The sequence below is a fragment of the Pinus tabuliformis genome, chromosome Q (assembly GCF_031772625.1).
Source record: "Pinus tabuliformis cultivar Carrire ecotype Pingquan chromosome Q, CPIR1, whole genome shotgun sequence".
Lineage (NCBI taxonomy): Eukaryota > Viridiplantae > Streptophyta > Pinopsida > Pinales > Pinaceae > Pinus > Pinus tabuliformis.
The window spans coordinates 739,651,081-739,675,509 of record NC_142296.1 but is presented as its reverse complement, the minus strand read 5'-3'; the positions used below and the strand labels follow the sequence as shown (position 1 = coordinate 739,675,509).

Below are 24,429 nucleotides of genomic sequence, written 5' to 3'. Positions count from 1 at the left end.
TCACATCATAGTCATTTACCTTGATGATTTGACAATGTTTTCTGATTTGGATGATAAGCACATTGAACACTTGAGAAAAAAAAAATTGAAGGATGTAGAAAATTTGGGATTTTTCTTAATCTTAAAAAAACCATTTTTTGAAATAAGGAAGATTGTTGGGGCACATGATTTCAAAAGGAGTCATAATTGATGTTAAGAGAGTTTCAGCAATTCAGGTAATCAGTTTGCTTATAAATAAAAAAGAGATTTAGTCATTCTTAGGGAAGAAAATTTTTTTAAAGAGCTTCATATCTAACTATGTCGAAATTGTTAAATATATTACTGATATGTTCAAGAAATATAATGAATTTAAATGGATTGTGAAAGCTAAATAATCTTTCTCACAAGTAAAAAAGCTATTTCAAAAGCCCCAGTGCTAGCCAACCCAAATTATATAAAACTTTTTAGTATTTTCTCCTTTGCCTCATATACTACTATAGCAATTGTTTTATTGTAGAGAAATGATGATCAACATGAGCAACCTATTACTTTATTTAGTAAGGTTATGAGAGATGTTGAACTAAGATATGACATCATAGAAAAACAAGTTCATGTCTTGGTACAAGCTTTGAAAGAATTTAGTATTTATGTTTTACATTCTCCTATAATTATTTATGTGTCTAACAATGCAATAAAGATCGTGTTGACTTAGCCTGATACAAATGGAAAGAGGGAGAGATGGATTGCTAAGATACTTGAGTTTCATTTAGATATCATACCTACAAAGTTGGTGAAAGGATAGGGTTTAGCTAAGAGGTTGGCAGAATCAAACTACGAAACACTTGGTATTAATGCTATACTGCAGATTTCAGGTGAAAAGAATCCACAATAACCTTCTCAGATTTCAAGTGAAAATAATCTACAAGAACCTTCTTCCAGTGCAGTTCATATTCCTTTTCCTTTACACATCGATGAAAAGTTTTTACTATCAAACTGGTACAAAGACAGTGCATTTTTTACGTGATTTTAAGTACCCTCTTGACTTCACAAAGAATGAATGTAGATTCCTCATCCTCAAGGCCATGAAGTATTGTATGGTAAATGAAAATTGTATTGGAAGGATCCCTTAATTATCCTCTTACTATGTTTGACTGAGAGGGAAAGAGATGGAGTAATTGAACAATTTCATGAAGGAGTTTGTGGAGAACATTATTTTTGGAAGGCAACTGCATATAAAACACTGAGAGCATGTTTCTATTGGCCAAAATTGTTTGCACAGGTTGGAGCAAAGGTGAGGAGTTGTATCCCTTGTCATATATTTGCAGGAAAGCAGAGGTTAGCATCACTTCCCCTTGTACCAATTTCAATGGAAACCCCTTTCTTGTAGTGGGGATTGGATTTCATTAGTGAAATAGTTCCAACTTCCAGTGATCAACGCAAATGGATATCAACAGCCACTGATTATTTCACAAAGTGGGTCGAAACAATTCCTGTTAAGAATGCAACTGACACAAAGGTGATAAAATTCATTGAAAAAACATTTTGTTTTGATTTGGTTGTCCTAGACAAATAGTTACAGATAATGCTCAAACTTTCAGTAGCATAAAGATGATAGAATTTTGTCAAAAATATCATATTACTTTACATCATTCTACACCTTATTATTCACGAGATAATGGGCTGGAAATATCATCAAATAAAAGTTTGATTAAAGTCATTAAGAAAGTGTTATCAGATCATAAAAGGAGTTGGGACAGTCATCTCAAATATGCAGTATGGGAAAACAGGGTTTCACCTAAAAGGTCTACTGGTAAATCTCCTTTTCAACTTGTTTATGGAATAGAAGCTATCTTCCTTACACAGTTAGCATTTCCAATCATGAAGTTTTTACAAAAATCATATGAAGGAGCGGATGTTTTTACAAAAATGATCAATCAAATCATTGAACTAAATCAAAACAGAGATGAAGTTCAGCATAAACTTCAACAATATCAAGACAAGTTGAAGAATTTGTTTGATAGAAAATCCAGAGAAAGAGATTTCAGACAAAGAAATTTAGTTCTCAGATAGGATTCAAAAATAGAAGAAAGAGGAAAACATGGGAAGTTTGATAACTTATGGTGGAGACCTTTCAACATTGCAAAAGTCAAATGAATTAATACATTCATCCTACGCACTCTCGAAGGACAATATTTCTCATTTTCAATCAGTGGGCAATATCTCAAGCATTATATTCAGTATTGAGTATTCTTAACCATTATCATTGTAAATTTCTGGTTTTTCTTTAAAATTCCAGAGCAAGTGTAATTTTCAAAGCAAAGACTCCATAGTTCGAGGAGAAGGCACATGGATCTACAGGTTATCTGCATCCCTTAAGGGGAAGCAAGGTCTAGATTGAGTTGATGCTATAACTTATTTTTACCCTTGTGATAGTTTGTAATTTTCCTTCATTTTCAAAAAAAAAAAAAAAAAAATGAAAAAGAAAATGTTATGTTCCTAGTATCAGCAAGCACGTTTAAATGTCGCTCCTTTATTTTTATTATATTAAACATTTTAAATAAAATATTTTATTTGAAATAAATTGAATTGATTGATCGCCCGCCGAGCAATTAACTTTCGTGTAGTTATTGATGGATATGATTGGGCACGTCAAGATCAACAGCCTCCGACACATTGTGGGACACCCCCCCCCCCCGCATTTCCGAAAGTTAATGAGGGGGTCTGTAAAGCAGTTTCCCCGACTCCGCTTTTGATGTGTGGCACGCTCTTAAACATAGTGGTACCCCGCCGCTCAAAATTGTAAACCATCGCAACCCCCCGTGCAAACCACTCATTCCTTCCACCATTTCTGCCTATCGCTAAGTTTCCACTACGGTTGGTCATCACCATTTCTTCCGCTAAATCTAGCAAGTGACCATTAAGCCATTTAATTCTCCTGCCAACATTCAAGAGCATTAAAAATTTTGTGCCAATAACGGTTAGCCCCACTGAAAGTTGTTAAAAACACCACAATAAAAGTTGTTATATTTTCAAAAATACATTATTTCGCCATTTATGCCTATGATTAGAAATTCTAGCACAACATTGCAAGTGAATTCCAGCGATTACCAGCTTTCAATCATCATTATTTATGTGTAATTATCCAATTGTCCTCAACTAAATTATTTTTCCTCAATGGCTAGCGACAAAAGAAAATCTAAAGTGTTTGTAGACAATCCTCTGATACCACATGTAATTAATTTAGATAAATTGCCCCTAATTGACACCCATTTCAAAATTGTGGATACCAATTGTGAATTCAATGTAACTTCACAATTGGGCTTTTCAGAAATATGAAGATGCTAGTGAATTTTTCCTTCCGGAATCCTTCTTACCCCAGTTTTGTTTCCCTCAAACATATCATTTTCCAGAATTTGTCACTTGGTGTGGAGCTCGATACCTTCCTAATCAGAGAGTTGTAATGGATTAAAATAATGAAACTTTGTTTTACAGAACCTCTGATTCAATTTGTCAAGCCCTCTAGTTAAACCCTCAAGACTCTTTTCACCCTTTTTCCACTGATGCTCTAATGGAGATTTACCAGAAACTTTCCTTTTCACAAAGAGTGCATATCTTTAAGTCATTTTTACTAGAAAATTCAAAACTACCCAAAACAAACCCACCTTATCCTTCTACAATGTTCCCTGAGATGTCTAGGCAAGTTATTTCCTTAATTTCTTATCCGTTAGGATATCTCAATGATCTGTGGGTAGATAAAGTTATTTTGGGGTTTTTATCATTCTTTTATTCTGGAAAAAAAAACCGTCAATCTTGTTCAATTACAGTCAGTTTCTATCTGATGCAATTCATGATCAGTGTTTAAAATTCAATGTTGAAGGTTCATTCAAGCACCAGTCAATTTTGATTTACTTATTCTTATATCATCAGTGATAAAGGTTCAAGTTTCCTTTACAGAAATTGGATGTTGAAAGCAAATCACAGTCAGTGATTCATTGGACCTTTTTAGTGAGGAAAACTTCTGAAGAATTTTCTTTCAATGATTTTGTAAATCATTTTTTGTATATGGCAATATGTTTGTTAAGTAGTGATTCAGTTCCCAAACATTCAACAGAAATCAAAAGGATATTGCATTTGAGTGAACAGTCTAAAGTTCAAGACTGGTATTTATACCACAATTTCACAGAGATTGGGATCTATTGGGATCTATCGCTGCGAGCTTCCACCTTACAAATTACCAGTGTCCTTCCCTGTGAGGATTTTTGCACTCGAGTATATCAGTCAGATGATGAAGATGGAAGATGTTCACTTTGTTTCAAAAATACAAAACCCTCTAAAAGCATAGGTTGGTCCACTCATAGTCAACACCAGAGCTGTAGAAAAAGAAGTCAATGATTTGTTGAGTCAGATGAAATTTAAATAGAATTTCCGCTGGTCATATGATCTACTAGGAGTAATATGATCAATTAAAGTTGGTCAAAATTATGCACCATGTGTGCACATTGCAAATCCTGAAATTGAACAATATGCCAACAAAGAAGAATGGGAAGAGAACACACTACAAGAAGTTGAAGAGCTAGTTTCCAGTCAAACAGTATTAAAAACTCCAAGGATGACAAAAAAAGAATTGAAAAGGCCAAGAGAGTCTATTTCCAGCTAGATCATAGTTACATAAGGCAACATTCAAAGTGTTCAAGCGGAGAAAACCCATAAATGTTGAAGAAGAATCCTCAGAAGTTCAAACTTCTGAAGAACCTACTACAGTCATACTTTCAGGAGAATCTGCATTTTCATTACAGCGAATTGAAGAAATTACAATAGATTCTCTTTTTCTCCTTCTTCGAAGCAGCACAGTATTTTTGCAAGATTCTTAGATATGAAAAAAGAAAAACAAGGCACTAAAAACTTCTACATATGCAAAGCTCCGGAAACAGTCTCCCACAACTCATACTAGATTACTTTATGCCTTAGTGAAATAAGATAGTGCCAATTAGCATTTCTGGAACCAAAGGTCCTTGTGCCTAAGAGTATAGATTCTCTTTCTTCTCCTTTTTCTTCAAGGCAGTAGAGTATTTTTGCAAGAATCTTAGAGATGAAGAAGGAAAACAAGGCACTAAAAACTTCTACATATGCAGAGCTCTGGAAACAATCTCCCACAACTTATACTAGATTACTTTCTATCTTAGATAGTGAAATAAGACAATTTCAATTAGCATTTTTGGAACTAAATTTCTTTGTGCCTAAGAGTGTTGAGGATTACAAAACCTCTGTGTTTTCATTTGATACCAAACAGATACATCATATTGATCAAATTGATCTTCACAAGCAAGCAGGATAAATGATATACACATCATTGACAAGTTCTGCCATGGCAACTTCTAAGTTACAAGTATCTCTGAACAATATTCATTCTTAATTAAAGCTTGAAAAGATGTCTTCTCTAGCAAAGGATACCAAAAATTAAGGGGCTAGAGGATCTGGTTTTAGAGTTAATATTGAATCTTAAAGATGTAAAGGCAACTGAGGAAATAATTAAAAGTAGAAATGCAAATATACAAGCACTAAGGAAACAGCTAAGATTACCAACAATTGAACATCTTCAAGCACAAGAAGTAGGTCGATGGAGAAAGACAGAAAGAAAAAACATGTTTCAGATGATCGTGGAGCAAAATATACAAATTCAGAAAATGGAGGCAGAAATGGAAAAATTGATCAAGGAAAGAGAACTCCAAATCAACACTGGAGTAGGGAGATCTACAGCAGTAGTGTCCACAATAGAGACACAGTCTACTAGTCATAATACAACAAAACAACTATCTAAAGTTATGGGAGACTTGTCATTAAAGAATATGGAGATTGAAAAACTCAAAGTTCAGTTGGAGAAGACCCAAGATAACAAGATAAAAACTAATAATGCATATCTGGCCAAGGTATAGAAAAACTTCAAATTAACTAAGCAATTGGAAAAATATGAAAATGAATTGTTGATTGCACAAACATTATCTGAAGCAAAAGAAAAAATATGGATCAATATAAATTCAACCATGACTGAACTTTGGACATCTATTGAAATCATTTTTGAGCAGGAAGCGCTAGTGCAGAGGATAAAGGCACACATTACAGCGATTAAAAAAAAAATAGATCACAAATCAAAAGAAGCTACCAGAATAATCAAAGTGTTAAACTCTAAAACAAAAGAAGAACTAAAGGAAGTTGGAATTGAGAATAGGACTGATACAGTCTTAGAAGAAAGAAGGGTTTTGACAAAAAGAAACTTGATGTTACAGTTAAAAAACAAATGTCAAAACTTAGAAGCACAGGTTAAAAAGTTTAATGTTTGTGCCAAAAAGGACTTCCAACACTATAAAATTCTAGTAGCCAATTGATTCCACTAGAAAATTACCAATACAGATTGCACGAGATAGCAACAGATAGAACCAAATTTTCCAAAGTCAAAAGAATAATTATTGGTAAAGCATGCCTTGAAGGCTTACAATATGATTATTTTATTCAACATGAAATTCAACATTTATTTATTACTAGGCCAACTTTTGAGAAATACACAAAAGTCAATGAAGCATAAAGAAAAGTAACAAAGTTTTATATCCCACATGATAAAAGACGAGATAAATTACTTGAACTCATAGAGTAAAAATAGAATGGACAAATTCAATAACCAATTGCAGAGAAAAGAGCAAAAAACGAGACAACAGGGGTAAAACGCAAAAAAAAATCAATTTCCAACAGCAATCATCAAACAACCCTCTCGAATTGTGTGTTCATTATTCAAATTAGATCAAAAAAATTATTTTTATGTTCTATTTTTGTAATATCCAAATCATTTTTGAATAATATTCCATTTTGTAATAAATTTTATTTAGATCTAGATATTTTTGAATTACACTATATAAGTGTTTTGTAAGTCGAAGAAGGGTTGAACCCCTGTGATGATAGAGTGACACCATTGTAATACTCTAAAATATTTTTGACAATAATCAAAAGATTTTGGTTTCATTCTTAATAGTTTTTGTGTCCATGAGAAATTTTCTTGTTTATTCATTTATGTTTTCCATAATTTAATTCTGCATATGTTCAAAGAAACATAGGAATTAGTGTAAAGCTAGATTAAGTATCACTCTCCCTGACAACCCACTGCAAAGTTATAATCATTAAAGAGGTTAATTAACTAAGCAGTCTATTTAAGTTAAATCCTCTATATCTTTCAATTGTTGTATTTTGTCATCTTTTGAACATATATTGTTTGGTTGTAGAATTTTTTTGCACGCATTAATTGTATTTGATTAATTAAATATTCAATATGAATGTTTGATTATCATATATTTTCTTAATTTTTGTTTTCAAACTCAAGTTAAAGATTTATTTTGTTAAGAATGAAAATTAGTCCTTTGAGCTTCTTAGAAATATTTAAATTTTGCAAGTGTTAAAGGTTTAATACATTGGTCATCAAATTCAATTAAACTCTTAGATGCTTTGCACAGTTCCCTAGCGTAAACTTGTCTACAAAGATACAACACAGTGCTAATGATAAGTAGAGATACTACTAATGGTTGGGATTTGGTGTGATTTCTTGTAAGAGTGAGGCAAAATTTTGTTGCATTGCAGAGACAAAAGACATGGCAGTGGGTACAATTACCTATGAAACAATTTGGCTTCGTAAAATGTTTGATGGACTATTTTACAATGTGTTGGATTCAATTGTGATTCTCTACAAAGATTGTCAAAAACCAAGTGTTTCATTAAGATGGAAGCGCTTGATGGTCCGAATATGGTGTAAATAAGAGCTGAGAAGCTACAAGCATGAGAAGCTACAAACAAAATCTCCAGGAATGACTAAATAATTGATGTAAAGGAAGTATGAGTACTTCTGACAAAAGTTTGGGCTTGTAGTCATCCCCTCCCTAGTTGAGAGGGAGTGAGGATGGACACCATATACTCCATGTGTCGTATACTCCATGGTAAGGCTAGTGCATGAACACAAGGAGAATGGTGGATTGGATAAACATCATGGAGGTACATTCTTGAGTCATGTATTGTGACCATGATTAACAATCGTAAGTGTCAAGCATATTGACTCAATAAAGAATGGTCCAAAGGATGAAATTTTCCTTGGGATTAAAAAATGGCCCTCTAAGGACATACCTTGGTAACACCTAGGTGGGGTATCTACCTTGGGAGGCGATGATGCCCAAATTAATGCCTCCAAGCATTGTGCTTTGATCTAGTGGAGAGAGAAAACATACATGTCAAAGTCTTAATAGTTTAACAATGATAATTATGATGATGTAATCATCATGACATTCATCAAATGGAATCTTTTCCTATAAAAATTCTCAACTTGAGAATATCATGATAAGTCATAATGAATACCTCCCTAGTTAAGAGGGAGTTGAAATTGCAACTAGATTCAATCTTCACAATCATTTTACTTGTATCAATATGTATTTCTTGTAAAAATAAAAAGACGTAAAATTGAACTTTTTTGTAAATGCCATTTGTTCTTCCAATCTGCCAATTCTGCCCTCCTAACAGATAGGTCGGCCTACCCAAAAAATGTGACCCTTCACATGAAAGAAACAACTATATATTGGCACCCATCCATTTGGCAACCAATTCGGTAGCCTTTTGTGGCAAAATAACTCGGATCTTGAGGCACATATGGGAGCTATTTGTAGCATGGAATCTGAGTCACAAAAAAGACAAATTTTTTGTGATGTATCTATTCTCTGTGATGCAAGTTTCTGTGACATATCTCTCTATAAATGCGAACTAGATAAAGGACTATATATCTATGAGATATCAGCTAGATGGACCATATCTCTGACTATATTCTTGTGAACTGCGAGCTTGTTCAAAGACTATATCTCTGTGGACAGTTTAGGCTTCCTGTGGCAATATTTCTGTGACTGTTCGGGCTTTCTTGTGACACTTCTCTGTGACTATGCGAGTTAAGGGGCATCCTTATGTGATGTGCAAATTATTTAAGGACCAATCCTTTATGGTATGCAAGCTACTTGAAGCATCTATCTTCTGTGACCTATGGACAAACTTCATGTTGAGTTTTGGTGGAGGGTTGACTTGGCAATGGATCTTTTAAATGTGACTTGGATTTTTTATGTTGATGAAAAATCTTCAAGTAAAGGATTGATGGGTTTTCCCCTTGTGGGTTTTGCCCTGGCCTCAAGCCTAATTTCTTGTTTCTCTAGTCTTTTTTGTGCATTGTATTTGTATAATTGCTTGAAGACCTAATGAATGAAGTAATGGCTAAATGAAAAAACATAAAAATAGTCGCAAGTAATTATCATGTAAGAAATTCTATTATTTCTTTGAATTTCAACAAATGTGTTGGGTTAAAACTTCATGGACCTATTTCCAAAATGGACATCAAGTAGAAATCCGCTTACAATGCCCAACCAACATTACTAACATATATGATCAGGAATAGAAATCCGCTTACAATACCCACCATTTCAAATGCCCAACCAACATTACTAACATATATGATCAGGAGTAGAAATCCGCTTACAATGCCCACCATTTCAAATGCCCAACCAACATTACTAACATACATGATCAGGTTGATACAAGTTTCTAGATAGATGTTGTGTGCGAGTTCACTGATGTCCTATATTTCGAGTGGTCTCACCACCCATCATCAAGGACTCAAGTAAAACATGACCAAGTCACATTAACAGTCACTGGTTGATTCTTTATTTATAAATAACCAACATTCTTTCCCGATCTATCATGCTTTACTCGAGTCCCTGATGACTCGAAACATAGAACATCAGAAAACAAGCACACAGCATTTATCCATAAACTTATATCAAGATGACTACGGGTTGTGGAAATATACACTAACAAATATATGATCCAAATTGCTATAAGGAAACATGGATAAACCCAATTACTAATACAACCTGTGATAAACACTCCAAGCCATGATATAACACATCAAAGCATAGGAGGAAGTCGCCCGATAAAAAACTGGTCCTGTTCAACATAAACAAGGAACAACACCAAAGCAACCAACAGCAAGTACAAGACATCCACTTACTGAGAGGTATTGCTTGCCGCTAGAGAACGTACTGCTTGGTGTCGACAGGGCAATATACATAGTAGGTAAAAGAGTCCAGGCACAAGAAGACAACCATTATATGGATCCAAAGAAAGCCGCCCTACTTATCAATTGTCGCATGAGTCGCATTGACAAGGATAAAACGCAAGACATGTATCATAAAATTTCAGGTAAATAATGTTGGTCTTGAACCAAAGAAATTTATTGGTTGACTTTTAAAAAACACACTAAAATATCATTAATATCTGCAAAATACCAAGAAGAAGGAAAACAAATAAAAAAAAATAACCAAAAAATAAATAAATAAATAAAAAAGGTTAACAGAAAAACTCAGCAGCAAACAATCTGAGTAAACACTGCCATTTAACCGTGTGCCCATACAGTGGCTTTTATTTTAGTTTTCTGCGCCATTTGAATTTCGCATTTTTGCCTATCAATATTATGGTAATATCACATTAAAAATAGTAATTAATTATTTTAGCCAAAATAAGCCCAACATCCTTTTCTGGTTGGGGCACCAATGGATAAGGACAAAGAAAGGCTTCAAATGTAGAAAAGTCTCGAATCTGCATTGTCTTTATCAAATACAGCCTTTCTGTACTAGATTTAACAGACACCATTTTCCATCTTCAAAGATGCAACAATATTTTTCCAACAATGTGTAACTGAAAGTAACTCCATTTTCCTTGTAAAGATAAAAAACCAATGTGTGCTAGCATATGATTGCTCCATTTACCACTGTAGACTTTACATTTTATCACAATATGCTTGGGCAATTCTTGGCCATACAATAGTTATTGCACCTGTGCAGATCAAACCTTTATGACTTCAACCCTAGATCAACTACAATGCACAGAGAAGTTTGCCTTGGGGAGAAAAATAAAATTGACACAATAGCCAAAGAAAGAGAACTCAATTTTCTACAGTGAAACCTGCGACAAGGATTCATTTGAAACATATATAAATATACAAGATAATGAAAATGCCAATTTCGCAACAGCAGCATAATAAAGTCGAAACTGCAGCTCAGCATCTACATAGATCTACAGTTCCACAAGGAACCTAACCTTTACAACCAAAAAATTCGAACAGTAACAAAATTTGCAACACCTTTCCTGCTCAATTTCCACTGCATGCAGGCTTTTTACACTTCCTTGAGAAACAGGAAATGACTCTATTTTCATTTTAACAGGTGGTCTCCAAAGTTACTGAAACAGGAGGACCCACCTTCACAAGTTTTGAAACAGTAGACTCATGATTTTCTGGAATGGCAGTAATTGACTTCGCATTTTCTGGAAGGGCAGGAATTGATTTCCCATTTTCTGGAAGGGCAGGAATTGACTCCCTATTTTCTTGAACAGCCCCACTTGGCTCCCCATTTTCTGAAACAGTGGGATTCGACTGCCAATTTTCTGTGACACTAGAAGTTGACTCTATTTTTTCTGGCATAGTCAGAGTTGACTTTTCTTTTTCTGGGACAGGAGGGATCAACTCTATTTTTTCTGAAACATCAGAGATCAGCTTCCCACTTTCTGGAACAGAGGGACTCAACTCCACGTTGTTTGGAACATCAGAAGTCAACTCTATTTCCTCTGGATCAGCAGTGGTTGACTTTTCTTTTCCTGTAATAATCAGAGACGAATCCATATTTTCTAAACCAGCAGGGATCAACTCCGGTTCCTTTTTCCCCTTCTTTGTTTCCCTAAAATCAGCATAATAATTGATAAGCACCAGCATCTCAATTTCAAGTCATTAAATAACTGGCCAAAAGGTTAAGAGATCCCTTACTTTTTAACTTTGGTCAAGCTATTAAATTGTGTCACGGCTGAGTTCATAGCATGGAGAATGATCTTTTTTACCTATTCCAAGAGAGATTCAGACAGCATTTCAGAATTTATTCAGTAAATGAAGAATCTAGTTCCAAGAATATATCATATGCTTACATGTGGCATACCTCTAACTTGTCTTCTTTTGCCCTGTGTTCCTTGGGAAGCAAGCGGAACTCCTCAGTCAATCGAATACATTCAGGTACGTTTTCAGGTGATACAAAATCAAGGGCAACCTTTATACACGACTGCAAACAATAACCAGCACAATGGGTGAATACAGTTGGAAGTGCTCAGCAAGATACAGCTATTTGGAAGGAAATATTATAGCAAGAAAAGCACAATAACAGACACGATATGAAGAAGCTCACATGTGCCCAAAATAGACAGTTGAGAAATTGAAGGTTAAAATTAACAGTCATCACTTACAGAAACAAACAATTACCAAACCTGTTATTTGCCCAATGCACCTAAACAGAAAAGGCAAGATATAGAAACATGCATGTGTGCTGCAGTTTAGAAAGGGCAAGCTCTAGTCAGTCCTCAATGCTCAATGTTAAATTAATGTTTTCAACCAGTCAAAGACATATAAATAGAAAGGTTACCTAATTCACCATTGGAAGAGGCACCTATCCTTGTCCCTCTTTTATCTCCAATATTTCTACAAGAGATATATTTACTATTGATGGTAAAGCAGGTTATATTAAGCTTGAAACCAGCCAAGAGCACCAAGGCTTTTTGAAATCTGAACTAAGCCTAACTAGATTTCAAACAGCTAAGTAGATGGAATTTATGCGTAGCTTTGGACAGTGCACAGCAGATCACACATGCACCTCACTATTAAATTATTTTCTAGTCAGTGCCTAATGTCTTCAAGAAGTTTGAATCTTGAGAGTCTGATTGTAGCTACTGTAGGAAGGAACTGCCTTGGTAATGAGAGGTCTGACATAAATAAATTTATCAGATAGAGTCCCATGCTTAGTAATTGGTTACAATTTCATTAGCCCATTTTCTCCCAGGCCTTATCCAGAACTAAGACTGATTGATCAAAGAGCATTGTTCATATTTTGCCAAATTGTATATATATGAACTTGCAGGGCAATTGAATTAAGCTCTTGAATTCTTGGCCATGTCCAACCTGTCTTTCAGCTTAGAATATTGATTTAAGAGCAGAGGAAATCACCATAATGAAGATTTCTTGGAAAGTTACCATTACCCAGCTTCATATATTGAAAACTTCAACCCAACTGTTCCATGCTAAGTTGCACGAAATGGCGAAACGGGTACGAGTTTCCGAAACGGGCACGGGTACGAAACGTGACCCCCCCCCCCCAAATTTTGGAAACAGAGAAACGCAATATATATATATATATATATTAGAACATCTAAGAAATATGTGCAATCATAAAGCATATATGATACATTCTAATTTATTACATTATGATTAAATTGTCAATGCATAAACTATAAGTCTCTAAATTTACATCACATTTACTCATGAATGATCACATAATGAAAATAGCAATATCCAAAATCAGCCACGAGAAATTTCTAATTTCTTGTCTCGTGCTTGATTGGGAGTCTCCTCCTACATAGTTGAACGACCTTAGTGCTCTTGATTAAATACAAGTTCCATACCCTAGTATCCTACGTGCTCTTGATTATTGGGAGTCTCCCCTGCATAGAGGGCTTGGTTCTCTTGATTAAATACAAGTTCCATACCCTCGTACATGACAAAATCTAATGGAAACATTGCAATCACACCAATCCCGAAATCCTGAAAAACAGATAAGTCTGCTGGATTTTGAGTGAGATCTAAAATTCTACTTTCTCCATATGAAATCCAATGAAAGCAAAACATCCCAAGTCATTTCATAGTAATGTTAAAAATTTAAGTAAAAGTGACATTCTCCTTTATAAATAAAGGAGAATGTCACTTTTACTTTAAGAATTTAACATTACCATGAACTGCATATCAACACTAGGGCCATAGGCTTGAACATTAGGCTGCCCCACTCAAAAAAATCCTCCTTTTTATAACTTGAGAGGCATCCAAAAGATATTTTAGTCGCCCAATAAAAAAATTAGAAGCGAAAAAATAAAAAATACAAGAAAAAATCAATTTAGAAGAGAAAACTCTGTCGTACGACCTGGAAACGTGTTTCCGGCCGTACTGTCCACGTTTCCTCCTCGAGAAACAGGCCAGTACGGCTGGAAATGTGTTTCCAAGCCGTACAGTACGAGTTTCCTCGTTTCCGGCCAGAAACGGACCCTTCTCCAACGTTTCCTGCAACTTAGGTTCCATATATTTCAGGCCCAACAGCACCTCGAGAAAATATGTTCACACCATCTTTATGCTCCCTGTAGAGGGGGGAAATTATTTACTTCTCACCCCTCTATATCTTTAGGTCCTATCTCTGGCAGAATAAAGCTTTATGAGCTAGCCTCCAATAAGCTGCATATTCAGAACTGAGCACAATTCCACCAAATTCACTTCCAATTTGTGGAGAGACAAGGTGATTTGAGCCAGAGCACTGCATAGATTACCTTCATAATATTCAGAGCTGAAGGTGTAACCCAAAAACCTATTGGCTAACAAGTATAACTCAACAGGCAACAAAATTGAAACAAAAAATAGTCATTCTCAGTTTCCAATCAAACCTGTACTCTTAGAGAAACATATCGATGACTAAGAAAACCTAATTATTAAGGTGTATATAAATAGAAAGGTTCCCACTCTACTCCAACATACTTTTCCCAGCAGCTGTATTGAATATTGTAATTTTGAAGATCAAACGTTCAAATTGCTCTCAATTTAGAGCAAAGTTTCATTATTCTGATTTACAAAATCACAAGCAACAAATTCTTCACTTCAAGCAATTCATTTATATAGCCTTTAGAAAAGATGAACACATTAATACTGAAAGCTCACTATCCATAGAAAAAAATTTAAACATAACATGCATCCAAGAAAAATCAATAATCAGTTGACTGTTTCAAACTCCAGCTCCTTAAAGATAACATAATTCTCGACAAGTACCTTAAGGTTCCGTACTTGATGTGGACATCCAGCTGGAATAAAAACTGCTTCTCCAAGATGTTGTTCAAATGTCCATGGCTCTATTTCTGCAATCCCAACAAAGCCCACTTCTCAGAATCATACGTTTTAACAAAATTTTCCAAGAACTCCCCTATTTAAAATAAAAAGCATATATAAATAAATAAATAAAATACACATTAGTGCTTACGAAATTCCTCTTTTAGCTTCCTTTTATGCTCTGCATTCAAATAAATTGTCTGATCATGAATAGGATGAACAACCTGAAGCAAAAAATCATATTAGATAAGAAAATAACGAAATTTTCTCTAATGAATTGAATAGTTAATTCTCAAACATACCCTACAATAAAATTTATGTCCCAACACTTACTTCTTCTAGAGGCTTATTCATAATGTGCCTGAATTCATTCCAGTGTTTTTGGAGATAAGCATGTAATTTTGGTACATCCTCTCTCCGAAATATATCCCAAAGTGCACCACCATATTCAGAGTTCTTATTTCCACTGGCAATCTTTGCTTCTTTTAAACGCTTCGAACCAATTCCCTTGTTTCCCACCTTTCCTGAAAACCCAGGACGACTTTCATTGTCAACTGACTCATGCTCTGGTGACTTGCCAACAATATTTTCAGTCACCATACACCCAATGTCACCATGCTTTTTATGTTCTCCAGTTCCATGAGGCAATGGTGGCTCATTTATCTTAACATGATCCTTAGAATCCAATGCTCTGTATTTTTTTTTCAATTTTTCTATCTCACTTCGCTGTGAAGGAGAGAACTTGATCTCAGCAGTATGTGTTAGAACATTGACCTGAAGAGAAACATTAACAAATAATATAAATGTTAAATTAAGACTTATAAAAAACTATTGTGGCTGACAATCATTAGTGCTATATATAAAGAAATAAGATGAGTTCCAACTACCAAAAAATGCACAAAACAAGAACAGTATAGTTCAGTAGAAACCAATGCAGCAGCCAAATTGGCAGGAATAAGATGCTCATAAAACAAAACCTAATCAATAGTTTTTCAGATATAGTAACAAGGACGAGCCCGAAAGTGGTCCATTATGGTTGCAAAAGCATGGCACAGTTTAAAGTGCCATTTGTTGAAAATGCAACCCTTTCTATAAAGGAGACAATAAATAGCTTGCATTTCATCTCTATCCGTTGCAACACTGACGCATCTTTGAACTACCACAAATTGCATTTTGAAAAGAAGGCATCTATTTATTCAGAAACATTATTCAGACAAATCTCTAACCAACATGCATGAACATTCAGAATTATGTAAAGCCCATTAAGTATGCCTCCAATGGTGGACATTCATTGCTGGATTAAAATTTTGAGTCCACTTGGCACTGCCTAATACAAACCCACAAAAGATAATGGAAGATGTCCAAAGGATGACGTTAACCATAAATGTGATTGACCAGAAAGAAACAGAAACATGAAAGCAAGGCTTATGTTAATGTTGGGATTCATAAACAGGGTTTAAAGATCATGTAACTGTGAAAAGTTGAAACAAACAATAACATCAAATTTATCAACTGTGTGTTTTGTCCGAAAAGTGCCTACCAGCATGGGAAAATCATAACATAAGCATTCTAATTCCTCCATGGCATTGACTGAATAAATAACCATAAGATATTCCCCAAAAGCATCCCATCTAACAAGCTTTAGAATGAGTAATGCTGGATAAGGCAAAAATAATAAGAGGAAAAAGGCACTGTAGACATGAAACTACAGATAATGAACACCAACTTGAATGTCGTACATTCTTCCAATAATTTTCCATTCACCATTAGTGTTCATCGTGTTGAGAAATCTAGGGCAGAGGTGATTTCTCTTGCAATGATAACTGTTTGTGATGCAATTTTACTTAGTCTTTATTAGCTTCTTCTTTCACTTGATTATATTAATAATTAATGTTTTATATCATCAAACAGCTACCAAATCAAAAATAAGCATAAGACAAGGGACACAAACTGTAGGCTATCAGGCAAGGCCAAAGCCTCTCCAACTTGAAACTCTCAGAGGAAAACCCAAACGAATTCTTCTTCTTAGAGAATCTTCAAGTGATGAATTCCAAGACCAAGACCCTTGACCTAAGAACCTCTCCAAGACCAAGTCAACCCTTGCTTGAAGATGTAGCAACTTCTCGTCCTTTCTTCACCCTTGATCCTGCAACTCAAGTCTGATATTCTCGACCTCTACCTCTGCAATTTTCAGCTACCTGTAGTTGACTGCAACTTCCCACGTGTGACCGAATTAGGGCTATTTAAGCCCTCATTCTTCTTTGCTTGACTTAGGGCTTCCTTTCTTATGAATTCAGCCTTTAATATGGATCTCCTTCTTGCCTTGATTCGACCCTCCTATGACGACTGTAATTCAGTCTTTACTGCAGGGATACAAACCCTAATCTCCTCGCATGTGATCAGAAAGTGACCCAAAACAGATCTGTAATTGCTTTGATCTTCCTTCAACCTTTATCTCCTCTTCTTTGCTTGAATGAGAGGCTTATTTTTCGTCCTTGTGCTTGAACTCCTTGTATGATTGTTGGTCTATCTAGAATGAGGCTAAGAGTTCCTTTATATAGTGATCTGCCCATGTAAATAAGCCGAATTGACTGGATCCTAGGCCGACATGCCATCTTGGTGTAGGCCCGTTGCTCCATTTTAAGGCTGACTTGCTAGAAGTGCTTGAGCTTGGTCTTGGAGGGTTTTTTGACTCTTACAATGACTCAAATACATATGTAACATGCCCAAGAAGGGTCTCTCATACATGACATTGACTCAATTGACTTTATGACTTAATGACCAAACCTAATAGCTCACAATGGGAGCTTCATCTATAAAATAAAATTCCTTGAGCATGAAACCCATGTCTCAATCATAAAATAATTTTATTACATAAAATCATGATTACACGTCATTATGAATACCAAACCTAGTTACATATTTCAACACATCATCTGTCAACAAGTGGCATATTTTAAAAGATAGCCAATGTTTAAAGACAATTGTTTATGTCCATGAATAGGTTTAGCGGTGTTCCTTACAGCATCTAGTCAATAAACTTACTGGTCTTTTGAACCTGAAATGAATCTGATAATCTTCTAAAATTTCATACATGGTAAAGAACTAGATAACAGAGTTCGGCAATTTTATTCCTTTGGATTCAAAAGTGATCAAATTTTAAAGGAGAGAGAAATTCATTGAGATTTGCTGAACAAGTTTTCTCAAACAAATTGGAATGCACAGTACCATTATGTTCCACAAAATACAAATCAAAATTCATTTTTTCCATTAAATTCATTTCTAATGAAATATAAGCAAATCAAAATTTAATTTAAAATACTAAATATATCCCTCAACATTATTCTGCCCAACTCATCCATTTCTCTCAGTTTCTAATTGTAGAAGCTTTCACGCCACTGACCAGCTCACCATTGTTTGCACCCAAATGGATCGATCACAAACTGGATTGAGTTCTCTTGCAGGCTGCACCCAACTGTTGATTAATGATTCAATTGATTCTCCTCTACTCCATCCTTTTTCCATGTCATTGATCATTCTCCATTCATTGTTCACTCTCTGTGGTTTATATCCCCAATTTCTCCAAAGCCAAGGCTCAATGTTCTGCAAGATGATTGTCTCTCACCGTTCAAGACCCTTGCCATTAAAAGCTCTCTCAAAGGGATGCAACTCAGCAGAATTGGACCACCTCAATGTTGATTTTGAACTCCACTGTTCATTTACACTCTCATCTCTGCATTTGACTCTCTCAGGCAATTGTGAATTATACTGTCAAGTGTCCATCTCCCAATGTTTAATGATAGCATTGTGATTCAACATATTTTATAATGTTTTATGATTCATTCTATATCATATATTTTTTATGAGGGCATGACATTTTATCTTCAAGTTAATATTATGAACAAACATGACAGAACTTTATCCTAATTTCATCCAAATATTTGAATTTATCCAAATTTCACTGACATGAAGTTTGAACCTGAACCTGAAACATCTGAAATTTCTCTCCCAGCTTTCCAGCTTTTACCATCCTGTTTTAGCAAAAGTTAGAATGAATGTAAGCATACTAAGGATATCTTATAATTTTCTCTTTCCCTGTTATTACTTTCCCTTTGCCTAGCAAACAGTTTTGCAATTATTTCAGTCAATGGCAATACAGGCTCCAAATTATACTGAAACAATAAGGCAGACCTAAGTTGCAGGATACAGGGAAATAGGTAGGAATTTTCAAAATGGGTATGTTGAAAAATCTATGCTAGTAGTACTTAGGGTTTGATTTCTTCTTCTTGATAATTACTTGTGAATTATGTTGGCTTCATTTACTTCTTTATTATGTTATGCTTCATCAAGCAATTACCAATTTATGTGTATATCAAAATCACATGAACAAGAGACACAAGATGTAGGCGGACAGCCAAGGCAAAACCCCTAAAAGGGGAAAACCCAATCAGAACTCTTCTTTCAGTGGATTCAAAAACGAGATGAGATAGTCCAAGACTCTTTGACCTAGACACAGACTTCCTCCAATCACCAAGTCAGTCTTTCCTTCTTCTCCAAGTGTTAGCCTTCCAGCAGCAGCTTCGACCTAGAGTCTCGACCTTGCAGCAGCAAAATTTCGACCTGCAGTAGAATTCAGAATTTTGAACCCAGCAATAGCCCAGTAACTTCGCACGTGTGAGAGAAAAATGGCCCAAACTTCGATGTTTGTCTTATCTTCCTAGAGTCTCGACCTTGCGGCAGCAGAATTTCAACCTGAAGTAGAATTCAGAATTTCGACTCCAAAAAACAACCCAGTAACATCGCACATGTGAGAGAGAAATAGCCCAAACTTCAACTTTTGTCTTATCTTGCAATCTTCTTCCTTCTCTTAGCAGCTTCGCACATTTTCTGCCTCTCTTTCTTGTGTATCGAACTTGTTGAGTGAGTGACACAAATGGATCGAACTGCCTCTCTATATATAGCCTCTTCTATGGTTCGAATTGCCCTAACGTAGGCCAAATTCATCATGATAGGGCTGACTGTGTGGAGGTTTCAAATGACCTATTTGACTCAAAAATAATTATTTTTACATGATACAAAAGCCCAAGAAGGGTCTAATAAAATTGACAATGACTCTATTGACTTAATATAAAACCTAGAAGCTTACAATGGAGGCTTTGACCTAAAAATGATGACCCAAGCATGATAAGTCATTTTTATTAATAATAATAGAAAAATTGTCAAATAAATTACATTATACAATTATGAAAACCGAATCTAGTTAAATTCTTCAACACTCCCTCTTAGCTAGGGAGGTATTCATACATATATATACAAATATATGGGAGATCTCAAAAACAAATGAACTACAAAGAGTTCAAGCACACTCAGTTCCACAGACTAGCTACCTAACCAACATTATCTAACTGGGTGGGACTAAGATGGACTTAGTTTTCAGCCAATCTAGGTACCATCAGGCTTACTAACTAACCATCAACCAAGGGATCTAGGTGCGTATCCAAGGTCAAAGCTCCAAGACCAACGCCACCCTCCCTCTCTGGGATCAGGACATCAACACACGCATAGGCCGACCAGATGTCCTCCCAAACATCTGCCATTAGATGCTTCATCTCTCCTTATCAACTAAATCTGCAATGTCAACCAATCCAAGCCCGCTTCTAAAATACTCAAACTTCTTATTCAAAAGAGACTTTGTCATCACATCAACTACTTGTTCGACTATCGAAATATATTATAGCTTTACGACACCATCTTGTACCAAACTCCTAATGTAGTGGTACTTGTTGTTGATAAGTTTCTTTCTTGCATGGAATACAAGATCTTCGAACATCTTAATGCTTCTTTAATTATCGCAATTTATTATAGTAGGATCCAAAGGCTTTCCGAAATAAATCTGATAAGAGTTTTCTGAACTAAACAACTTCCTTTCCTACTTCACATGCAACAGCGTATTCGTCTTCAAAACTACTTAACACAACAAGATCTTGTTTCCTACTCATCCACACAATATCATTGCAAACCCTAAATTGAAACATCCGTCGATAGTGCTTCTTCCAATAGTCTCACTGCCACTCCAATATGAATTAAGTACATTATATTGCCCACCAACTTACGATAGCTAGTGGGATCGACGAGACTAGGGTCAAAGCTTCTCAACTTTTTGAGATTAGTGATCATGGGAGTAGTCATAGGCTTCGAATCCATCATACTGAATTTCTGTAAAATCTTGATTATGTATTTACCTTGACCCAAATATATTTCTCTAGGTTTCTGCCAGACTTCCAAACCCAAGTAATAGTGCATAAGTCCCAGATCTTTCATTTTGAATTTAGCTACCAGCATCTTCTTGCATTCTTGTATTTTGCACTCCACACCTGTAATAAACAAATCATCTACATAAAGTAGTATAATGATTGGTTCATTGTTCACTACCTTAATGTAGAGATTTAGATCTGCAAAACTTTTGATGAACCCAATTCTTAAGAGATATGCATCCATCCTTGCATACCATGCCCTAGGAGATTGTTTTAATCCATATAGAGCTTTCTTAAGTCTGCAAACATGTGAGGCCTTGCTATTTATTTCAATGCCTTGTGGTTATTCAATGTATACTTGTTCATCAATGGTCCCATTCAAAAATATTGTTTTTATGTCCATTTGATGAACATGAATATTCCATCCCATTGTAGCAGCTAGGGAAACCAATGATAATATAGTAGTATATCTAATAGTAGGTGCAAAGGTTTCTTCATAGTCTATACCTTCCTTTTGGGATAAACCCCTTGCAACAAATCTAGATTTGTATTTATCTATACTTCCATCAATAGTATGTTTGATTTTGTAAATCCATTTTGAAGTGACAATTGATTTGTCACTTGGCCTAGGAATGATTTCCCAGACTCCATTCTTCATGATGGATTGGTATTCTTCTTGCATTGCCTTCTTCCATTCTTCTTGATGAGCAACTTCTTCAAATGTAGTCAGATTAGTTTCTATCAATTTTGTCATGTATGTTGCATATCCTGAATAACTATTTGGTCTTTTCTTTCTCGAAAAGTTTCTTTAGCAACTCCATGTCCTTCGGCATCTTCAAGAGTGGCTTTCAACCAATTTGGCCTCTTCCTTGTTTCTGGTATGGTCATAGGTTGATACGACTAACTTGGTCCTGCATATTCTTCTTCTTGGTTTGGAGTTTCTTATCATGTTCTTCTTCTTCAAATATTGGTGTGTCTTCGTCATTGGAATCAATTAGAATATCCTTGGATCTTCTGTACGTATGATTCTCATCAAATATAACATCATTGCTTACTTCAATTTGTCTTCCTTCCTTACAATAGATTCTATATGCCTTTGAAGAAAGATTGTAGCCAACAAAGATCCATTTAATGCTCTTGTAGAATCCAGTTTCTTTCGCTTGTCCTTTGGAACATGTATGTATGCAGGACACCCAAAGATTCGAAGATGGTCCACACATGGCTTCTTCCCTGTGAATGCTTTTTCAAGTGTCATATTCTCAAGAATTCTATGAGGACTTCTATTTTGTATATATATTGTTATCATAATTGCTTCACCCCATAGAAAATTTGGAAGGTCTTGATCAAATATCACAATTCGTATGCATTCTTCAATTGTTTTATTTTCTTTTCTGCAACTCCATTTTGTTCAAGAATGTAGGGAACAATGAGCTCCCTCATAATACCTTCTTCTTTACAATATGCAACCAATTCTTTTAAAGTGTATTCCCCACCATTGTCAGATCTCGATGTCTTTACCCTTCTTTCGATTAAGGACTCCACTTCAGATCTAAACTCCTTGAATTTTTCAAATACTTCATCCTTTGCCTTGAGAAGGTAGAGCCATGTCTTTCTAGAGTGATCATCAATGAAGGTCACATAATAAAGATGCCTCCAATTGATTTGTTAGACATAGGCCCACACACATCAGAATGAATGAAGTCTAATATTTCTTAAGACCTTGTATCATTGCTTGTGAAAGGCTTCCTTGTATTCTTTCCCAAAGCACATCCCGTACATACTCCTTCACTATTTTCCTTAATGTTAGAGATGCCATTTACCATTTGATTGAGAGAGGGAATGATCTTGTAGTGTATATGCCCATATCTTTTATGTCATAGTTCGATGGCATTTATTTCCATGTGAACTAAGGCTTGAGGAGATGGTGTTATAACTCTATATAGTCTTGCTTCATGAACTCCAATAACTTTCGCCTTTTCAATGCGTGAATCCTTTCCCCAAACCAAGACTTTACCATCTACAAAGGTAACCCTATCTCCTTTATCTTCTAAACAAGAATTTGAAAGTAAATTCATTTTCAAACCTGGAACATAAGAGTATATTGTTGAGGTGTAGCTTTGCTCCATTTTCCAGCGTCAAAGATGTAGATCCAAGGCCCTTGACTGCATAATTGCTACTGTCTCCTAGTTCCACTGCATGAGATGATTGTTCCTTTGATAAAGTATGAAGTTGTTTGCTTCCTCCTGTCATATGTCTTGATGCTCCACTATCAATGATCCATGCATTGTCATCATCAAGAGTACCTATAAGTGCAGCCAAGAACCCTTCGCTTTTGACCTTATAAGTTGTAGATGATCCTTCCAACCCAACTTCCTACAATTCTTATGATATTGAACCTTAACTTCAAGTAACTTGTTATAGAGGGAGTAGCCTTCCTTTTCAAGCCAACAAAGTGATCTCCAACCTTTTTCAACCTTAGCTCTGATACCATGTTGAGATATCAATGCTAGTAGTAATTAGGGTTTGATTTCTTCTTCTTGATAATTACTGGTGAATTATGTTGGCGTTTTTTACTTCTTTATTATGGTATGTTTCATCAAGCAATTACCAATTTATGTGTATATGAAGATCACAAGAACAAGAGACACAAGATGTAGGCAGCCAGGGAAAAACCCTTATATGGAGAAAACCCAGTCAAAACTCTTCCTTCAGTGGATTCAAAGCCAAGATGAGATAGTCCAAGACACTAACCTAGACACTGACTTCCTCCAATCACCAAGTCAACCCTTCTTTCTTCTCCAAGTATTAGTCTTCCAACAGCAGTTTTGACCTAGAGTCTCGACCTTGCAGCAAAAAAACTTCGGCCCCCCTGATAGCAAAACTTCGACCCAACAACAAAACTTCAACCTACAGTAGAATTCAAAAATTCGACCCTAGCAATAGCCTAGTAACTTTGAATGTGTGAGAAAAAAATAGCCCAAAACTTCGAACTTTGTCTTCTTTTGCACTCTTATTCCTTCTCTTAGCAACTTCGCACTTTTTCTGCCTCTTTCTTGTGTATCGAACTTGTTGAGTGAGTGATGCAAATGGATCGAACTGCCTCTCTATATATAGCCTCTTCTATGGGTTGAATTGCCATAATGTAAGTCAATTTCATCATGATAAGGTCAACTTGGTGTG

At 35.4% G+C, this 24,429-nt stretch overlaps 1 protein-coding gene across 2 annotated transcripts in view; it reads right to left on the bottom strand.

Moving 5' to 3' along the window:
• Positions 1-11,005: 11,005 nt before the first annotated feature.
• The window catches only part of LOC149221659 (lysine-specific demethylase JMJ27-like), a 113,352-nt gene continuing 99,928 nt past the window's right edge, over positions 11,006-24,429 (bottom strand). The window contains exons 9-14 of one of the 2 annotated variants that reach the window (XM_089385175.1): positions 15,329-15,769; positions 15,147-15,219; positions 14,939-15,024; positions 12,027-12,146; positions 11,861-11,931; positions 11,006-11,774 (exon numbers count right to left, since the gene is read on the bottom strand). In XM_089385175.1, coding sequence (XP_089241301.1) covers positions 11,258-11,774; positions 11,861-11,931; positions 12,027-12,146; positions 14,939-15,024; positions 15,147-15,219; positions 15,329-15,769 — 1,308 coding nt within the window. In that variant the 3' untranslated portion in view covers positions 11,006-11,257. Of the gene's footprint in view, positions 11,775-11,860; positions 11,932-12,023; positions 12,147-14,938; positions 15,025-15,146; positions 15,220-15,328; positions 15,770-24,429 lie in introns of both variants that reach the window. The other variant, XM_089385176.1, reaches the window with a different exon arrangement.